At 47.9% G+C, this 17,698-nt stretch overlaps 9 protein-coding genes across 9 annotated transcripts; 3 read left to right on the top strand and 6 right to left on the bottom strand.

Annotated features, from left to right (window-relative positions):
• Nucleotides 1-864: 864 nt before the first annotated feature.
• On the top strand, nt 865-1,485 carry LACBIDRAFT_311286 (uncharacterized protein; the record flags this gene model as incomplete). The annotated part of the gene is made up of 3 exons (XM_001876878.1): nt 865-1,031; nt 1,089-1,376; nt 1,434-1,485. 3 exons carry the CDS (start codon nt 865-867, stop codon nt 1,483-1,485), a joined length of 507 nt encoding a protein of 168 aa, XP_001876913.1.
• Nucleotides 1,486-2,820: 1,335 nt separating this feature from the next.
• Nucleotides 2,821-5,101, bottom strand: LACBIDRAFT_311285 (uncharacterized protein; the record flags this gene model as incomplete). The annotated part of the gene is made up of 12 exons (XM_001876409.1): nt 2,821-2,880; nt 2,930-3,005; nt 3,055-3,194; nt 3,250-3,512; nt 3,569-3,692; nt 3,745-4,034; nt 4,087-4,132; nt 4,186-4,317; nt 4,371-4,410; nt 4,458-4,645; nt 4,697-4,747; nt 4,799-5,101. The coding sequence occupies 12 exons, from the start codon at nt 5,099-5,101 to the stop codon at nt 2,821-2,823; spliced, it is 1,713 nt and encodes a 570-aa protein (XP_001876444.1).
• Nucleotides 5,102-5,260: 159 nt separating this feature from the next.
• Nucleotides 5,261-5,888, bottom strand: LACBIDRAFT_311284 (uncharacterized protein; the record flags this gene model as incomplete). Its single annotated transcript, XM_001876408.1, has 4 exons — nt 5,261-5,377; nt 5,430-5,493; nt 5,545-5,717; nt 5,772-5,888. 4 exons carry the CDS (start codon nt 5,886-5,888, stop codon nt 5,261-5,263), a joined length of 471 nt encoding a protein of 156 aa, XP_001876443.1.
• A 409-nt stretch (nt 5,889-6,297) lies between these two features.
• On the top strand, nt 6,298-7,109 carry LACBIDRAFT_292695 (uncharacterized protein; the record flags this gene model as incomplete). The annotated part of the gene is made up of 2 exons (XM_001876877.1): nt 6,298-6,948; nt 7,006-7,109. The coding sequence occupies 2 exons, from the start codon at nt 6,298-6,300 to the stop codon at nt 7,075-7,077; spliced, it is 723 nt and encodes a 240-aa protein (XP_001876912.1). The 3' UTR covers nt 7,078-7,109.
• A 608-nt stretch (nt 7,110-7,717) lies between these two features.
• On the bottom strand, nt 7,718-8,278 carry LACBIDRAFT_311282 (uncharacterized protein; the record flags this gene model as incomplete). Its single annotated transcript, XM_001876407.1, has 1 exon — nt 7,718-8,278. The coding sequence occupies one exon, from the start codon at nt 8,276-8,278 to the stop codon at nt 7,718-7,720; it is 561 nt and encodes a 186-aa protein (XP_001876442.1).
• Nucleotides 8,279-9,118: 840 nt separating this feature from the next.
• On the top strand, nt 9,119-10,420 carry LACBIDRAFT_323260 (uncharacterized protein; the record flags this gene model as incomplete). The annotated part of the gene is made up of 7 exons (XM_001876876.1): nt 9,119-9,156; nt 9,415-9,424; nt 9,509-9,611; nt 9,706-9,727; nt 9,814-9,846; nt 9,882-10,142; nt 10,402-10,420. The coding sequence occupies 7 exons, from the start codon at nt 9,119-9,121 to the stop codon at nt 10,418-10,420; spliced, it is 486 nt and encodes a 161-aa protein (XP_001876911.1).
• A 609-nt stretch (nt 10,421-11,029) lies between these two features.
• LACBIDRAFT_231034 (uncharacterized protein) lies at nt 11,030-11,967 on the bottom strand (the record flags this gene model as incomplete). The annotated part of the gene is made up of 3 exons (XM_001876406.1): nt 11,030-11,547; nt 11,605-11,671; nt 11,740-11,967. The coding sequence occupies 3 exons, from the start codon at nt 11,965-11,967 to the stop codon at nt 11,030-11,032; spliced, it is 813 nt and encodes a 270-aa protein (XP_001876441.1).
• Nucleotides 11,968-12,228: 261 nt separating this feature from the next.
• LACBIDRAFT_246465 (uncharacterized protein) lies at nt 12,229-13,303 on the bottom strand (the record flags this gene model as incomplete). Its single annotated transcript, XM_001876405.1, is given in 5 exon segments — nt 12,229-12,368; nt 12,429-12,747; nt 12,803-12,976; nt 12,991; nt 13,029-13,303. 5 exon segments carry the CDS (start codon nt 13,301-13,303, stop codon nt 12,229-12,231), a joined length of 909 nt encoding a protein of 302 aa, XP_001876440.1.
• A 724-nt stretch (nt 13,304-14,027) lies between these two features.
• LACBIDRAFT_311279 (uncharacterized protein) lies at nt 14,028-16,138 on the bottom strand (the record flags this gene model as incomplete). Its single annotated transcript, XM_001876404.1, has 5 exons — nt 14,028-14,050; nt 14,105-14,321; nt 14,379-15,126; nt 15,173-15,273; nt 15,329-16,138. 5 exons carry the CDS (start codon nt 16,136-16,138, stop codon nt 14,028-14,030), a joined length of 1,899 nt encoding a protein of 632 aa, XP_001876439.1.
• Nucleotides 16,139-17,698: the final 1,560 nt, after the last annotated feature.

Here is a 17,698-nt window from a genome sequence, read left to right as displayed (position 1 = left end):
ACTTCTCACCCTCCTCAAGCCCGATGTCAATACTGACGTTGAATTGGAGTTCCTTGACGATTGTCACAAGTCGTGAAGAACAACGAGGAGGCGCGGCGAGGGTTGAGTTTTCTTTTGTTGGTGGGACAGAAGACGTAAGAAGACGATCGATGGTCCCGCCACTCATGGATGTCGACCCCTCAAACTCAGCAGATCGTACCCGTAAAGTCTCTCCTACCACAATCCACGTCAACCCTTCTCTCCTTCTCCTCCCACTCACGCTGCCTTATCTGCGATGCCTCAGGAGCACAGTCTCACAGTCGTTCTTGGACTTTGATCACTGCACTGCTGACTCGTTCCATCGTCCCCCGATACCTCTGTCTTAGTCATATCAGCATAACAGCGCCTCGTAAGTCATTTTTCTTACAGATGCTGGGATGCTTGCTCACAAGAAAGTCGACCAGTAGCTCTACATACTCCCTGATCGAAAATTCGACATCCGAATGCTCTTTCGATACCCACAAACCAATGTTTCACAACACCCTCATGTAAAACATCTGCAGGCGTCATTCCTCTCATGTCCCATAGGCTAGCCCTCACGGTATGGATAAACCTTTCACGGACCATGGCCGCGCAGCTTCAAGGTATCGTAGTCGACGCAGATGTCATGAAACGGCTGGCTGGAGTTGAAGAAACCCAACAGGAGATTGCCTGGGCACACTGAGTGGTCAGGGATGCTATGGGCCTCCAGCCACAGTTTACCGCCGTTCAGCCCCAGTTCACGTCGATCCGACCACAATTCACATCGCTCAATTCCTATCAGCAGCAGGCAGGAACAGGAGGCTGCACTATTTATTCGTCTCATCACAATCACAGGCAGAGTTCATGTGTCAACAGCAATTGTTCTTCCTCCAGCAACAACAAGCCCGACAAGAGCAACAGCAGCAAGAGGGGATGATGTGTCAATACCAGCTCTTCCATATGCAGCAGCAGCAGAATCAGAGCTTGTTCGCCCCTTCTCAGCCGGTGACAGCTCGACCCACCGGCTTTGGGTACGTTTCCCTACCTCACCTCTCCTCTCTTACCAGACCTCATGCGGTCTACCCCAGGTCAAATGACCCATTCGCGCCTTCCACGGCTCCATCCGGATTCAATCCCTCCCCCAGACCTACCCAGCAAGAAGGCCCAACCTCCCAGAAACGTACGAGACCCACTCTCCCTCACGCGTGTCCTCCTTGTCTTCCTCCCCTCCGCCCACGCAAAATCAAATCCAGAACCGGCCGATCTAGGTTGAGACGAAGAAAGGGCTGGGCGAGAACGAGGCACATTTATTTGGCTGCGTTATTCGCCAATCGGGATGATGGACATGATACGTTTGGGAATATGGGTGCTTTGAGGTGTGGGATTCTTGTCTTGCCGTGTAGGGTAAGACTGATGTTGATTTGTTGGCTTAGGTACGGATACACTGATCCTGGGAGGCAGATTGTGGCGCAGAGGACGACATAACCCTTTCGCCCAGCAGAAGTAGCAACAGGCTGTTAATCCTCTAGGCCGGTGGTTGTCGGAAACTGTGGTCTTTTGGTGGTTCGTCGTTGGTTGGTTGGTTGGTTGGCACATTGTCCGGTTTTTTTCTTTTACGCTTCTTACGCAATGTTAGTACAGTTTCTATCTCCATCTCTGTCTCTGTCTCCACCCTGTGTTTTTACTTTCCTTCTCCCCCGCTCTTCCCTCTCTAATTCTAGAGTCCGCACGATTGTCACTATATGCAAAGATGCCTGACAACCTCACGTTCCTTTTCATCAATCCAAACTCTTTTCCTCTCACCCTCTTTATTCCGTTCATACCAACTCGCGACTGAAGGCGGAAACAAACACAATGAAATAGATATTGTACTATTATATATGCACCCACTGGCATTTTGATTGTTATTCTGGCTGACTGGAAAACCCCCTCGCCTTCACTCGCCTTGGCCGTCTGGATTGGAGCTTCGAATTTCACTGGACTTACTACTATATATGGTCAGGATATGCATGGTATCAAGATATGCGGATTTCACTTTTCGTGTCCTTCCCTTAGTCCTGCTCTTTCAAGAAAATTCACTCATGTTGAAATAGTGTATTTAATACTGCTTGCAAATTTTTGACGGGATTCATGAAGTGTACGAAGTGTGAGAAGCCAAAGGGTGAGATTTCAGATAGGTGTATGACGCTTTGGCTGCCAGGAACACATTCTGTGTGAGGCTTACTCCCAATTTTTTTCCGTAGACACTATCTAATACCAATATTAGGCACATCCTCAAAATTTCAGGAAGGCAGGACAAGTGGAAGTCGTCAAAATCGATTTTGAGAAAGAAATACGTGACAATTGCCCTGCTTGGGAGACTGTCACATTGTGCAAAATCCCTCAGTGACATTACTGTGACATGCCTTTGCATATCTTGTTCACTTACCTCCTCACGACGGCAACACTCCGAGGCTACAACACATCTTCCAAAAATTCTCAAAATTTTGGGCAGCATGTTAAATTGAATTGGCTAGCGTATTGTAAAATTTTAAGGCTGAACAATATGATCTTGAAGCTACATCAACGAAAAAGTCAAATATCCGCATATCCTGACCAGATATAGTACTGCCACATAACAGCCTAAGTCTCGTTTCGTATACGCACCTGATACATGGGAATCAAGGGTGCACCTTGCTCAGATTCCGACTCTTTTGGAACAGGGACTTCTATTGTGTCCATTGGGAACACCCTCACTATTTACAACGAATGCAAACCTCCTTAGATCCAGCGATTGTTGGATTTGGAAGAACAAGCAGCTGCAGGGCGCATTACCTATAGTCATGCAGGGACCACACGCCATCTTTGCAAAGGGTCGTTCACATTGAGATCCTTCACTTCCTGGAAAGATGATGAGTAAGGGGAGTGTTTGAATGTCTTTGTCGCTCACTAGCCGAAAGTCCCACCCATTGAGACGAACTTGTGTTTCATAGAATGCCTGGCGAGAAGTTTTATCTGGAAAAATGCTACATCTGCTGTAAACTGCAGAACAATTATGTAAGTGGTGGAACTTACTAGAACCATTCTTCGCTCTCGGTTGGGACGAAGTAATAGCTATATTCTGTGGGATGAGCACAAAAATTCGGCCCTGCCCAGTTTCCTAAATGCTTGCAGCGCAATGCAATGCCACCATCATCTTGGATGTTGAGGGAAAACTATGCAACAAACTGAGATCAGATAATTAATCAAATAGCGAGAAGTAACACGCACAGAGAGTGTAGGACTATCCCTATGCAGCTGATGGCTGGGCAGGTCATACAAATAGAGGTCACGGCCTGGGTCAATCCCCGAATATAATGACAAGGCTTTCCCCGTCGAATTCAAGATCTTGTAATGCGACCCCTCACTGAACGTAGGAAGAGAAAGTTCATTTGGGAACCTGAACATAACATGATCGTCGGGTGTGGACCCAGGCCATTTCCCATCCTCTGTCAAGATATTCGCACCCTCGTCGTTGTGCACGCGGTAATGGACTAAGAAAGGGGGATGAGGTGGAAGTCAGATGTGTAAAAAAACATGGATGCCGCACCGAATTCCGAACCAGAAGAGCTAGCGACTTTAGCACGCACAGAGGGATGCATTGCATTAAGGACGGAATTTTGCAGATTCTCTGGAGTAAATTTGTTCTCAAAGTTTACTGTATCCATGATGTTCTAGGGTGGTATGATCTAGAGGATGGTCGCAAAAGCAAATCAAGTGACAAACAAAGGAGGGATCATCCGACAATTTCTTAAGTGCTGTCTTCGCAAGTTGATCATTACCGATCTGAGTAAATTGAATTGCGATGGCGTTGGGATGGTGTAGTCCTTCGTTCAGTTTCCGGGTTGCTTCTTGAATAACTGTAGAAGAATTGTCCGAAGGGGGGCTATTTGTGAGAACGACGATATCGATCGGCTTGATCTGTCCGTAGGCAGCTGCATCAAGTTTCGCTTGTTCAAGCTGGTCGATAACTTTGTTCAAAACAAATTCAAGCCGAGCGCCGATTGGGGAAAGTCCTATAATGTCAAACTTAGAGAGCGAGATAATGGATAAACGAAAGCGTTATACCTTGCGGCTTGATTTTGCCAAATATCTCAACAACGTCTTCCGGTGCCTGATATATGGCAACTGTCAGCATCCTCAATCAATGTGAATCGAATATCTTACTGTGATTGAGTTTTGGTATAACGGAGAGTTGACGAAATACAGGTCGATTCCTTCAGAGTCATATTGCATAACTTCAGCTGTTACTTGGACGACTGCTTGTTTAGCCTTTCCCCATGCGCCATCAGCGACCATCTGCGGACAGTCGACATCAACAAGAGAATAAAAGACAAAAGAAAGGCACACACCGAGTCAGAGTCGTCTATCACAAAAACAGGTTGGTATTTGCTTGAAGGAGGTGTCAGCGCTAGCTACAAGAGAAAAAGCCACTTTACTTTAGCCATTGGTCCATATGTGCTGGACGCGGGGAATCCAGATCTTGATTATACCCCTTATTCACGGTATCCGGTTCTGGCTTTCCGGGATCATTTAAGTCAACGGCTACCTTGACACTTGCATGAATCGTGATGATCGCATTCTGAGTTCTTCCGGAGCTAGGCCCTTCCGAGGATTCATCGAAAATCTAAAAAATGTGTCTAGTCAATTTCAAGAAATGATAAAGGGCGTCGTTTACCGTAAAAGTCTGAAAGTCAGGGAAACTTTTCATGGCATTTGGCCGAGAAGTCTGAGCATTGTCATAAATACAATGAGGGGTGTAATCATAGCAGATGCGTACCGTGACGATGCGTAGATTTGCGCTTGAATGTTTGGACCCAGGCAATTTGCGAGGGTCCTTCCTCGCCCGATTACTGGAGCTGAAAGCCTCGATGACAAGGACATAAACATCCTTCGCGGAAGGCAGAGCCAAGGCATCTGAATCGCTTCCGGCCACCGTCATTGCCTCATCAATAGTATCCCAACCACTAATAAGATCTTCTTTCTCCAGCGCTCCATTGACAAGGCGGCGAACCCTGACAAGATTGATGCAATTTCCGCAGGAGACCTTTCGACAGCTAAATTTTAAAAAATTGGACAACATAAAGTTCTCACTGAGGTAATGGTTGTTAACCAGCCAGCCGGTATGGTCACGACGAAGGCGTTTTTGTTCGCTGAATCTAGTTGAGTTGGACGCTTTACAGGACCGGCCACAAACTCTTTTATGGGATCAGGCTTGTAGTTGAAGACGATTCGTCAGATTTCATGTCATAGTAATCAAAGCAAATAGGCATACAGCTTGGGGGTCACCGTCCACGTTTTCTAACTTTTTGAACTTCCAAAAGCTTGCCCTGCTGTCGTGGTCAGCAGACAATTGCAGCTGCGAAGTTGCAGTGATTACTTTTTATCCTCAGGCATACACGTGTACTTACAGACGCCCCCTCATCGCCATTGGGAAGGCTCCAAAGCAAATCGGGCTGAGTTGGAGAGTAGATTCTGGAAGAAGAAGATCAAATTGTGAAAGACGAGAATACGAAAGTTCAATACGTGTAGAATTGGGCTTCTGCGGAATGACGCTTGATGACCCACTGATGAGGCTTAGGCGGGTTCTTTATCGAGGCAACGTCTTCTTCTTCCTCCGCATCTGGTCCAATGTCCGCGAACACGTCTGGTGGGCCTTGAATCGACCATTTCTTATTCGCAAGCAGTGAGATGGTACACTGTAGTTGGAGAATTGGTCAGGATAAGCCGCGTCGTATCAAACGAACACTTACCCCATAGTCTACTTCGGATGCGGAGAAACCCTTGTTGAAAGAGACGGCACGGTTGTACTCGACATTGATGATGGCGTAAGTACCCGAAGGAAGGAATCTAGCATCAGCAAAAGCCATGTAGAATGGTTGCTGTCGAGATTAATGGATGCAGCGTCTGCCTTGTGTAAGTAATGTAAAGGCGCCCAAGATGCAAATTGCTATCATATCAATGGACATCGTGTGGAAAATGACTCACTGGTCCACAACACATTCACCGAAACACTGAGAAGCCAAGTTGAAACTTGACACGCTTGCCAATACTACAAGTACATTTACACGATTTTGACCACGAATGCAGATCGCTTTCACTAGTTCTTCTGTCGCAAGCGCTTCGTCACAAGCGCTTTCGCCTTAAATTGACTCGTCAGCAATTATTGGAGAGAAGGAGCGGTGTGCGTTACCTGGTAGTGGTGAGTATTTGTTTGTTGTTGAAGCCCACATCAAATACCACAAAAACCATTCACTGCCACCGTTCACGTCGAGCTCAATGTCGACGGCAGCAGCCAGGGAAGCTGTAAAGCGCTTTCGCCTCGGACAATTCAAGTTTAGAAATCTCCATCATCACCCCAAAATCTTCGGTCCTCCTCTCGAACCCACCAATCCAATTTCCGCCCTCGACTTCCCAAACCCCTTCATCCCGTGGCGCACGAAATCCGGCAAATGGACCGCACCAACGTATTCTCTGAGACGCCAGGCTGAACTGGTTAAAAAAGCCAAGCTTTCCGGGTTTCTTCATCTCCTTCCTCCAGGCCCCAAGACTCCTAAATACATCCCGCAGCCGGTCAAGGTCCTCGACGAGACGCCCGAACATACGCCCAACGGCGCAGAGACGTCAGGAAGTGTGTCTGAGGAACCGGTGGTGAAGATGACGATGAAACAACTGGACGACGCGGCGGATGACAAACTGGCAATGCAAGCACCATATGAGTGGCTCGTTGGTCCAGGTAGGGAAGGGTGTGAAGCATTCAGGGAGAAAAAGAGGCTCGAGAAACCTGGTGCAGCGCTTGGTACGCGGTTGTACGCTGGTAAGAAGCGGATGTTCAAGGGACACAAGTGGGAGAGGGTCAAGGCGCACAGGGAGAGGAGGCAGAACATCCTTATGCGGGATATGGCGAAGAGGGTGTATAATTATAAGAATGTGCGTTTTCCCATTTTTGTTTCTTTCGTTACAAGTGTTCACTAACCGTGTGTGTAGTATTATAAGAGGAGGAGGCCGAACCCACTCAAGCCTCCCCGTACTACCAAGGCACCCAAGTTACCATTCTAGATTAATCGCCGACCAATATATCTGTTCTCTCTCATGTGTGCACTAGCATCTGCCGAGAACAAGAGGCAACGTCGCTAGTGTTTTTTTTTGAATCAGTCGTTTTTGTTGCGATAAAAGCAAAGCCAAGAACATTACAAGCCAGACCATTTAAACTGCCGGGTGAAAATTCCATATACAGCAAAGTCACCTCGCCTATAGGCGTGAAAGCAGAAGAAACAAGACTTGCCACGTCGTGGACTACCAACATCCCCTTCATAGAGGGATCTTGTCCTCAATTATAGAAACGAATCATTACGGTAAGTTCCTTTTGCAGCACTAGACACGACGCTTTGTGACCGCTGATCAACATCTTTCAACTATGGAACGCGTTCTTCGGCTGTGGAACCCTCTCCAGGTGGGCTAGTTCAGATGCAGGTGAAGGAGGAAGGCCTGAAGCTTCACCGTGGATTTATCTCAGATGGTCCCTCCAAGTTGGAGCTCGACGTTGCTTGTGACGACATAACTTTTGAAGTCATTTTGGACAATAGTCTCAAGTTCAACATGTGTCCACGCCAAGTCGGGTAAAAAGCCAATTGTTCGCGTTCAATCGAGGTGGACGATCTCTCATCACCAAGGTCAAGATACTTCACATAACCCAACTTCATGTCGACTTCTTCACTCTCTGTCCAAATATCCCAGTCCCCACTCGTACAATATCGCTCCCAGCCTTCAAAGCCGCCTCAAAGTCACTGGACATCCCCATACTCAACGCCAACCCACCCAACCCTTCCCTCCCCCACCTCTTCTCCCCATCTCCACTCAACCCTCCCAAATACTCATCCAACACATCTCTCGTCTCCTTCAACTTCTCAAAATCAGCATTCTTCTCCACTTCAGAAGAACTCAACGAAAGTTCCAGCGCGCCTATCGTCATTAGCCCTTCCAACCAGAGCTTCGGGCATTCTGTGAGTACGTATCTAGCCAACTGGGCAAGCTCGGATGAATCGAGGTCTGATGCCGACGAGAGAGGGTCAAGCCCAGATTTGGAGGTCTCCCCTGAGGTGTTTACTTGAATAAACACGCGCAGGGGGTGAGGCCGGTCAGAAGGGAGGGCCTTGTTCAGTGGTGAACTCGAAGAGGACTCTTGCTCTGCCAGTGATTTCGGTTGGATTTCGGATAACGATTCGTCCAGATCTTCCGCTGAAGCCCTCTCGAGAGACATGATTGAATGAAGGTTCCGTATTGTTGCAGGGCAAGCTTTAGCGTATGATGCCTTCAGCTGCCATGAAAGCAGCGAAGAGTGCTGATATGATTGTTCACATCTAAGAATGCCGTCACGCGTCAAGAAAACGTGGAGAGCGACCGGGCTGCAAGTCGAGCAAAGCGCTGGCGATCTGATGGATAGGCGATAGTGGGGGGCGTGCAGGGTCCATTGTTCATTGAAACTTGCCATATCCACACTCACTCCAAAACTCGACGTTAACAGACTGTACCGGGGGCGTGTAGGGTCTACGGTTCATTGAAACTTGCCGGAAAGTCCTCCAGGAGTGAGCTGGTGAAGGCTGGTGAACATCCCGATATCCGCACTCACTCCAAAACTCGTTGTTGGCGGACTGTAGCGGGGGCGTGTAGGGTCTACGGTTCATTAAAATTTGCCGAAAAGTTTTCCAGGAGTGAACTGGTGAACATCATCATCCCGATATCCGCACTCACTCCAAAACTCGACGTTGGCGGACTGTAGCGGGGGCGTGTAGGGTCTACGGTTCATTAAAACTTGCCGGAAAGTCCTCCAGGAGTGAGCTGGTGAACATCCCGATATACGCACTCACTCCAAAACTCGACGTTGACAGATTGCTGGTGAAGATCCTGCCGAGATACAGTGTCTTGCATAATGCTTTGCAGCATTTCAAATGGTATTTGATTATATTTGTAGTGAACCTGATATGTCACAACTAAGGCCCAACGAAATGATCTCTGTCCGGAATAAGCCTGAATGTGACATCTCAGGACCAGTTTAAACACAGCCAAATACAATTTCAAAAAATTCACGCTGCAAAGCATTATGCAAGGCACTGTAGGCGGAGGCTCTGGCTTCGGAGCGTAAGCTTGGGCATGAATAAGCCTAGTGCCAATCAATGAAGTTTTTGGCGACTGTCCTCAGCAAAAGTTTTAATTTCTCAACAAAAGTTGTTTGTTTGTTCAAAGTCTAAGTATCTGATAACCCTCGCTGACAAAGGTCACTGAAAAATCGTCAGAGGAATATACAGTAGTCCAACAGTAGTCTGAAGTGTAGTCGTGTGGAGGTGCTTAGTTTTTGGCTTTCATCTTTCATTTGACTGGAGTAAACATCATTCACAGTGCTTTGCATGTGAGATTGCGAGAACTTGTTTGTACTTGTAGTTTATTACTTGCAAGCCAAAATAAAGCCAAAACTTTATTAATTATTAATTAGCACCAAGCCCAAGCTTACGCCCCGAAGCTAACACCTCCGTCTATCTCCGCCCAGCAATCTTTCAACGATCTTCACCAACAGTCTGTCAACGTCGAGTTTTGGAGTGAGTGCGTATATCGGGATGTTCACCAGCTCACTCCTGGAGGACTTTCCGGCAAGTTTTAATGAACCGTAGACCCTACACGCCCCCGCTACAGTCCGCCAACGTCGAGTTTTGGAGTGAGTGTGGATATGGCAAGTTTCAATGAACCGTGGACCCTGCACGCCCCCGGTACGGTTGCCATTTTGTAGAAGGACTGTCATAGTATAAATAAGGCTACTTGTGATTCCTGGTATGCGTAAGTTTTTTACAGTTCTTCATGTTCGCCATTAGCCAGGAGGCCATACTATCGAACACTTGGGTGATTATTCTGTCAATCATCCCCTCAGACCTAGTCCGGACAGGGGCCCTGCTACTCACCGGCGTCATTGTCACCTCTCATATCGTGCACGCTATCCGCCCTCGAGACCTCATGGAAGAATTACAAATGCAACTATTATGCCTGGAGGAAAAACTCAAGGCCGCCATTGATAGTGGCATCATGGCTCAAGCGGATGTGACTTTCACTGCGCAAATTGAGAGAAGACTCGGAAGGTGAGCATTGATACATATGGATCACAAAATCTTGTCGACCATAATGATTTTTCATCAAGAATTCGATACAGCGTTTTTGAGCTTCATGAGAAGACGCTTTCGACGTCTGGGGTTCTTCGGGAGATCCAGGCGGTCTGGCGGGGTCAGTCATTTCAAATTTATAAGTGCCTTTGGGATGTGAAAGATTTAGAAAGGGAGCTTGAGGTTGTTGGTTCAATCCTGTTCTTTGTGCAAATTTTCTGATTGGATATACTTTCAGATACATCGCGCAACAGTGATGAAGAATCGTTACTTTTTGTGGAGGTGATTGGAATTCGTAACATCCCCACTGCCAGTGGCATGAATTCATTAGGGAATATTTGGGAATGCTTACCTGCTTTTTGCTTCGATTGGCACCTCCCTTTGGTTTTTATGCTCTTCAGTACTTGCCGTATAATATAGAATACCCTCATGGATTTGTTTTCATGCCTTTCCAGCTGACTATCAGAGTATTCAACCGGGTGATCTCAAATATTTAACTCAAGCGAAATCGGGTGGGGGAGAGCAGTTAACTTAGCTCTTCACTCGAGCAATTGAAGATAGTATAACGTGCATCGGTTTTATCCCAAGCCACTACTAGGCATAAATGCGTCTAGTTTGGGTGTAAAATCATATTCAGAAATGAGATACTAAGTATGATGTTAACGTACTTATATACACCCTTATCACCCCCTCTCCTTGGTTCAGGATGCTGGGTTTTCACCCAATAACGTATAACCCATATCTCGAACCGCAATCACCAGATACTACAGTCACGGTTCAGCGTTTTAGCGCTCAGTTGAAGTGGTTGAGTTCTCATTGCAATTGCCAGTGATCGCAAAGGTCAACACTTCGCATTAAACCTCACTTTATGTCGATTTCTTCACTCTCTGTCCAAATATCCCAGTCCCCACTCGTACAATATCACTCCCAGCCTTCAAAGCCGCCTCAAAATCACTAGACATCCCCATACTCAACGTCAACCCACCCCACCCTTGCCTCCCCCAACTCTTCTCCCCATCCCCACTCAACCCTCCCAAATACCCATCCAACACGTCTCTCGTCTCCTTCAACCTCTCAAAATCGGCATTCTTCTCCACTTCAGAAGCACTCAACGAAAGTTCCAGCGCGCCTATCGTCATCAGCCCTTCCAGCCGGAGCTTCGGGCATTCGGTGAGCACGTATCTAGCCAACTGAGCGAGCTCGGATGAATCGAGGTCTGATGCCGACGAGAGGGTGTCAAGCCCAGATTTGGAGGTTTCCCCTGAGGTGTTTACTTGAATAAAAACGCGCAGGGGGTAGGGCCGGTCAGAGGGGAGGGCCTTGTTCAGTGCGCTGGCGGCTTTCGTTGAGTTTAGGGTTTGGACTGCGTGTAGGTTGGGTATTGCTAAGAGGGGCAGATGGAACTCAGGATGGAAAAAACAGGCATGGACGGGGAACGTACAAGCGAGTGTTTTCGCTTTATTCGATTGTAGTGTACCAATAAAATGCCACCGGATGTCCGCAGGTAGCTAAAGTAGATAAGAACGGCGAGTGCAAATCAACACCTTTCCTGCTCCGGACATTCAGCGACACTCACTACACGGGCTTTCTCTTCCAGCTCTTGCACGTAATTCTCTCCGAAATCGAGCTGACCCGCTTCGTAACATGCAAGAATGTCGCTTGCGGGTTTAATCTTGGAGACTGCTACGAGTGTTGGTGTGTGGCCTGGTGAACTCGATGAGGCAGCTTGAACTCTTGCCCTGATTTCGGCTAACGATTCGACAAGTTCCGAGGTGCGTTCTGCTGAAGGCCTCTCAAGAGACATGATTGAATGGATGGTCCGTACTGTTGCAGGGAAAGCTTTAGCGTATGATGTCCTGAGCTGTGAATCCAGCGAAGAGTGCCGGAATGGCTGTAAGATGGAGGTTGTTCGCATTCAACATGTTTTTTAGATGCTCTCGAAATTGATTGAAAGTGATTGCAATCTTATCTTATCAGATATTTCCGCCTGTTGAAAGCCTTGCAAAAGTTCATGTTTAGTGGTATGGTTAGGTGTGGAACGACATGGTACAAGTGATTTAAAACTTCAACCTTCAATTTGTGCAATCCTCGCATCCAACAGTCTAAGAACGGTATCAAGACCAAGCAAAACACCTTCATCAGGGCCTTCCCCCGGTGCCAGGCGTGTATGAGCAAAATCGATGATTTTGACGACGAACGGAGGGCCTGGCCGATCGTCGTCATCGTCATCGTCTTCATCTTCATCTTCCTCATCATCTTCCTCACCTCCCTCGTCGCCTTCGTCCGGCCAGAGCCGCTGCAAACCCTCCTCTGCTCTAGCCCAGTCAGCTTCGTAAATGATGAGCAAGCTGCCCCCAACCAGGCGGATTTCAAGAGTGGTAAAGACTTCCCGAATGTCCGCGACATCTTCCCGGATGGCACGCAGGATCGGTAGCAAAGTTTGTTTAGGGAGCCCGGAAGAAGAGTTCGGTGCTTGTCCGACAGGGAAGAATTGTGAGATACCATCAGGAAGATCGCTTGATTTGATGCTTTTGCCGTAAGATTTCGGAATGACCTTTGGAAGGGAAGTGGCATTATCGTACACCTACAATTTCTGTATGATAAGTAAGTGTCGTCAAGATGAAGAAATGAGGACAAACCTGGAATCCGGTCAACCTGACGCCCGTCTCAAATGAAGTCGTATCTCTGGCGGTCTTCTTCATCCGCTCAACCTTTTCTGGTGACGCTGTTTCATCATACAGTATTGTACCAAGCTTTACGTCCAGAATATTTGGTTTAAGGAAGGGATATGTAACGTTCTCTAAAACGATGGACTGTATTGTCCAACACTATCAGCGATACAAAAGTCGATTTCACGAAAAACACTCATCTTTATGGTCGTCTGTGGGTTTGATAGCGATCCCGCCGTCCGGCGTGATGGGGTTGCTCTCGTCGACTTCCCCCTCTAGTTTCAAAGTTCCCAGAAATGTAGCTGTAAAGGGCCGCAAAGCCTCCAAGACTGGGTCGTATAGCAATTTCTGGTAGACCTCAAGCTCGCGAGGTAAGGCCGCTTTGATGAGGAGCGAACCGTTTTCGGTGGTGAGCACACCAACATGCCCGCCTACTTGAGGCGTCAGTGTTCGAGTTGGACCTATTTCCATCCGACTCCAGGTATGGAAAGATGTACCGCCTCGCCGATGGTGTAAATTTATACCAGTGTTGTGCAGAAACGAACAACTTGAGCTTTGCCATCAGTCCACAATCATCATCAATGCCTCAGAGTCTGGACTACGACCACAATACCTACCTCGCCGTCACGCTCTCAACATCATCTCATATCCAACCCTCGTCGCTGTCGGCCGTGCACCCCTCCTTGGCGTACCATGGGCAAGTGGGCGAGCTAAAGGACGTGCAATTATTTGCTGTGCCGAAGACGGACTGGGATCAGGTCGGCGAAGATATCCTGGCTGTTTTGAGGGCCAAACAGGGAGTTTTGGGTGTAGATGTTCAGGTGCCAAAGCAACGGGTCAAGCGAGGAAGCGATGAATTGTAAATTGTGAGTTTCGAATACGTCCAACTCGAGTTCTACATTTACCACGGCATCAAGAGGCGATAAGCCTGTACAGGATACCTCTCTCGAAATATAACCTGCTTGTTCTTAATTTTGTCTTTCAAACCCTCGACGATTGTAAGATGTGAGCCTGTTCTTTCTCACACAATGCAACTTGCAGGGTTTTTACCCACATGTCAAAAATATAGACATAAAATGACGGTCTTCCTGCCAGTATTCACGTTCCTCGTAACAGAGAGCACAGCACCACGTAAGAACGCCTATGGTCTGACTGAAGAAGTTCACGAAAAATAAAATGAGTTTTCTCAAGGTCATTATGGCCCTAGCATTAAAGATGCTAAAAGTGGCACGTTAGCTATACTCAAACGAGGAGCCCAATGAATTCACTCACCTCGTGCTTCAACCTTGACCCACGAATCCGGACCATCCCCAATTGTCCCACAGCTGTCTCTAGAAACGCCAATCGAAGAGGGATCAACCACAAACTCGCCGTTCGACACATCTCGCAACACGGAAGGCGCAGGGGAACTCCAACCAGCAACACGATGTCCTTCATCCGTGACCCTATACAACACTTTTGGGCCACACCGGAACTGGCTGGCTTTTCGCTATAATCACGACGTCAGCTCAATGAACGACAACTGCAAGAAAGGGCTGACACGCACATCAGTCTCAGCAGGACTTTCGACCTTCGGAAGCAGACGATTTTCAACAGTAAAAACTATCGCAGATTGATTTGATTTGCGAGAATCGCCAACGAGCGTTATCCAACCAAAGCCAACAAAATACGCTGCTAACGACGCTGCCTCTTCCCGGCCGGCAACAGACGTAAACTCGCAAAGCCACGCCAGGGCATCCATAGCCGTGAAACATAAATCATAAACGACACCCTTGCTCTTCACCCAGAAGAAGGGGACACCCTTCGTTCTTTTATTGTGCCTCTGAGCGGGGTCGAGGTCCTTGTCCGCCACGGGGTTGGTATGTCTGGGTTTATCACCTGCGAATAACCGGAATACGTCCGTAATGACATCTTCGGAGAGCACCATCTGGTCATCCTCGTCCTGCCGCTCCAGGTGCAGCAGGCTAGTGCACATGGGTAGGGACCTAAATAGTGCCCGTAGATGGTCGGCGTTGACATTATTTCTGCTGATGAAACGGTGGAGAATGTGGAGGCCTTTGGGCGTTAGCTGGTAGATCCATTCGTCTTTGAAAAGAAAAGACGTTGTGTTGACCGCGCTTTTGATGAGACAGACGTCCATGAAACATTGGCACATAGCTTTTGCCACGACAGGCGTCATGGAATATGTGACGCATTCCTTCGTAGTCTGAGTTTTTGTAGGATCGATAGAAGCTGGTTCTCGCTTAACAACTCGCGAGATTTTCAACGACGCCAAACTGGCCACTGCTTCATCTCTTGAAGAGGGTTAGCGGTCATTACAAGTTTAAATGTTACACATACGTGGTAAAAGAGTGTGGATAGGTATGGGTAAAAAATCCAGAACCCTTGTGAGGTCCCAGTTTGAGGGAAAGTATAAGAGCTGCAAAAACATCAAACGTATCCTATGAAGTCGGAAAGTTAGTGGAGCTCACGGAAATACATGGCGAATCAACGGACCTTCGTGAAAGTCCTCCCACTTTTCGTCGTCTTCAGCAGACCTTTGTATGGTACCGCCTGGGATTCCCGGCCTGCTGGAGCAATCGCTGGCGGAACCTCTTCTGCTTGAGCTATGGATGGCAAAGAGTTTTTCGCTCCATCCACTGCCAGCGAGAAAGTAGAAGTCCTCCTACTTTTCGTCGTCTTCAGTAGACCTTTGTATGATGGCGCCAAGACCGCCTGGGGCTCCCCGCCTGCTGGAGGTATCGCTGGCGAGCCATCTTCTGCTTGAGCCATGGCTGGCAAAGCATTTTCCGCTCCATCCGCCGCCAGCGAGAAAGTGGAAGTCCTCCCATTTTTCGTCGTCTTCAGCAGACCTTTGTATGATGGCGCCAAGACCGCCTGGGGCTCTCCGCCTACTGAAGGTATCGCTGGCGAAACATCTTCTGCTAGAGACATGGCTGGCAGAGAGTTTTCCGCTCCATCCACTGCCAGCGGGATGGTCTTCAGCAGACCTTGGTATGGTGGCTTTAAGGCTGTCGGGGATTCCCCGCCTGCTAGAGGTATCGCTGGCGAAACATTTTCTGCTTCTGCTCCCAGCGAGAACCCTTCTGTTCCAACCAGTGCTGGCAGAACGTGTGGAAGGTCTTCTGCTCCACCCAATGCCACGGCAGACTTTTTCACTTCGTCCGCTTTCAGTGAGAAACCTTCTGTTCCAATCAGTGCCGGCAGAACGTGCGGAAGGTCTTCTGCTCCACCCATCGCGGGCGACAAAAAGAAAGACTGTAGGGCAACGAAGACTGGACTTTTGACGAAAGAGGAGGTAATCATGGTAAGGGCTTTTATATATGCCTGTCAAAGGGATATGAATCCCTGAGCTACGCTGGATTTGGAATGCGCCCAGAACACGACACAGAACATGCACAAACATCGTCTCCGACGGCGACGAGGCGGAGTAAGATCGTCGTAGCGCTGTGCAAGAAACTGGGTGATAGAGATCGTCAAGAGATGGTGGTTCAACGTCGCGTTTGACTCATTTTTCTGAAGTTCCTAAATTTGCACATGGCTATGCTGACGCGAACACGTGCTTGAACGCGACATTATCAGACGCGTCGCGGCGGACCGCGGTATCTTCGGTAACGTCGGTCGATACAACCATGAAGCTAAGACGAATTCATATATCCGAGTCATTGATACTTCCCCAAGAATTACAATACATCATACACTCTATCCAAGCCGTCGCCAAAAAAAACCCCAGTAATCATACAATGCTCAGAAGAAATCCCCCCTATGGAACTTACACAGCTGCCGTCCAATCGCTATCCCCTCACCAGCCACCAGCGTCAGAACCTCTTCTACTCTCCTTCTCCCTCTCCCTCTCGCTCTCCCCCTCGTTTCCCTCTACCCTCTTCATCATCCTCTTCCTCGCGTTGCCTTCCCGGCTCCTCGCCGTCCTCACACTCATCATCACACTCCTCGCACCCACACTTCTCCTCAACCCTCACCAAACCCTCACAAACGGCTCCTCCGTAACCTCATCCCTAAAATGCCAATGATGGTTCAACATCGCGTTTAAATTTTGAAGTAAAATCCTGCGGGAGCGTGATGTACATGATGTGACAGAATTTCCTCAAACCCAGCTGTTGTCTCGGACAAGCCACTCCCACCAGTCCATGTCCACACCAGGAATTGATAGCAGGAGCAAGATGATGAAACATTGGAATTACTGAAGTAGGAAACTTGATTTTACGTCCTCAATTTCTTTACAAGCCAACGAAAACCTGAAATGAGCGTGAATTTGGATTTAATGGTTAAGCTTGTAAGTCCTGCTGACCTTCAATAAAGCGGTTGGACGGAAGTGAATATGTGAACAAAGCAATACGGCCATTATCCTAGTGGATGACTATCACATATCTGTCAATTCACCAGATTGCCGAACACACCTCTGCAATGATTTCTTCCAAATCGCATTCTGCAATCACGTCTTTCTCATCCGCCTTGGATAAAACATTGGCCGTGGAAACAAGGATCAAGATAGGTTGTGACAACTTCTTCGTATCGCGGACAAGACTAATGAGTTCTATCCTTGACTGGCGCATATACTCAGCATTCGATGTATCAATCACGAAGACGATTCCACCAGGAGTATCAGGCAGGTTTTCCTTTGTAAAGAGAAAGGCTAAGGTGCAGGAGTTAAGGACAATGAGAGAAGTAAGGGAAAAGACGTGCATCCAACAGTGTCTGAAGGAATGTATGCATCAAGAAGTTCACCGTCGATCTCCAGCCGTATCTCAGCTTGAGCGAAAAGTCAGTACTAGGTCACAAATTCAGTGATATGCACACAAACCAAATTTGAAGCCTCGAACAGGTTCTGAGTGTTGGTAATATCGA

Source organism: Laccaria bicolor, genomic scaffold (genome assembly GCF_000143565.1).
Source record: "Laccaria bicolor S238N-H82 LACBIscaffold_4 genomic scaffold, whole genome shotgun sequence".
Lineage (NCBI taxonomy): Eukaryota > Fungi > Basidiomycota > Agaricomycetes > Agaricales > Hydnangiaceae > Laccaria > Laccaria bicolor.
Note: the sequence above shows the minus strand (reverse complement) of the source record. Positions and strands in the feature narration are given on the sequence as shown.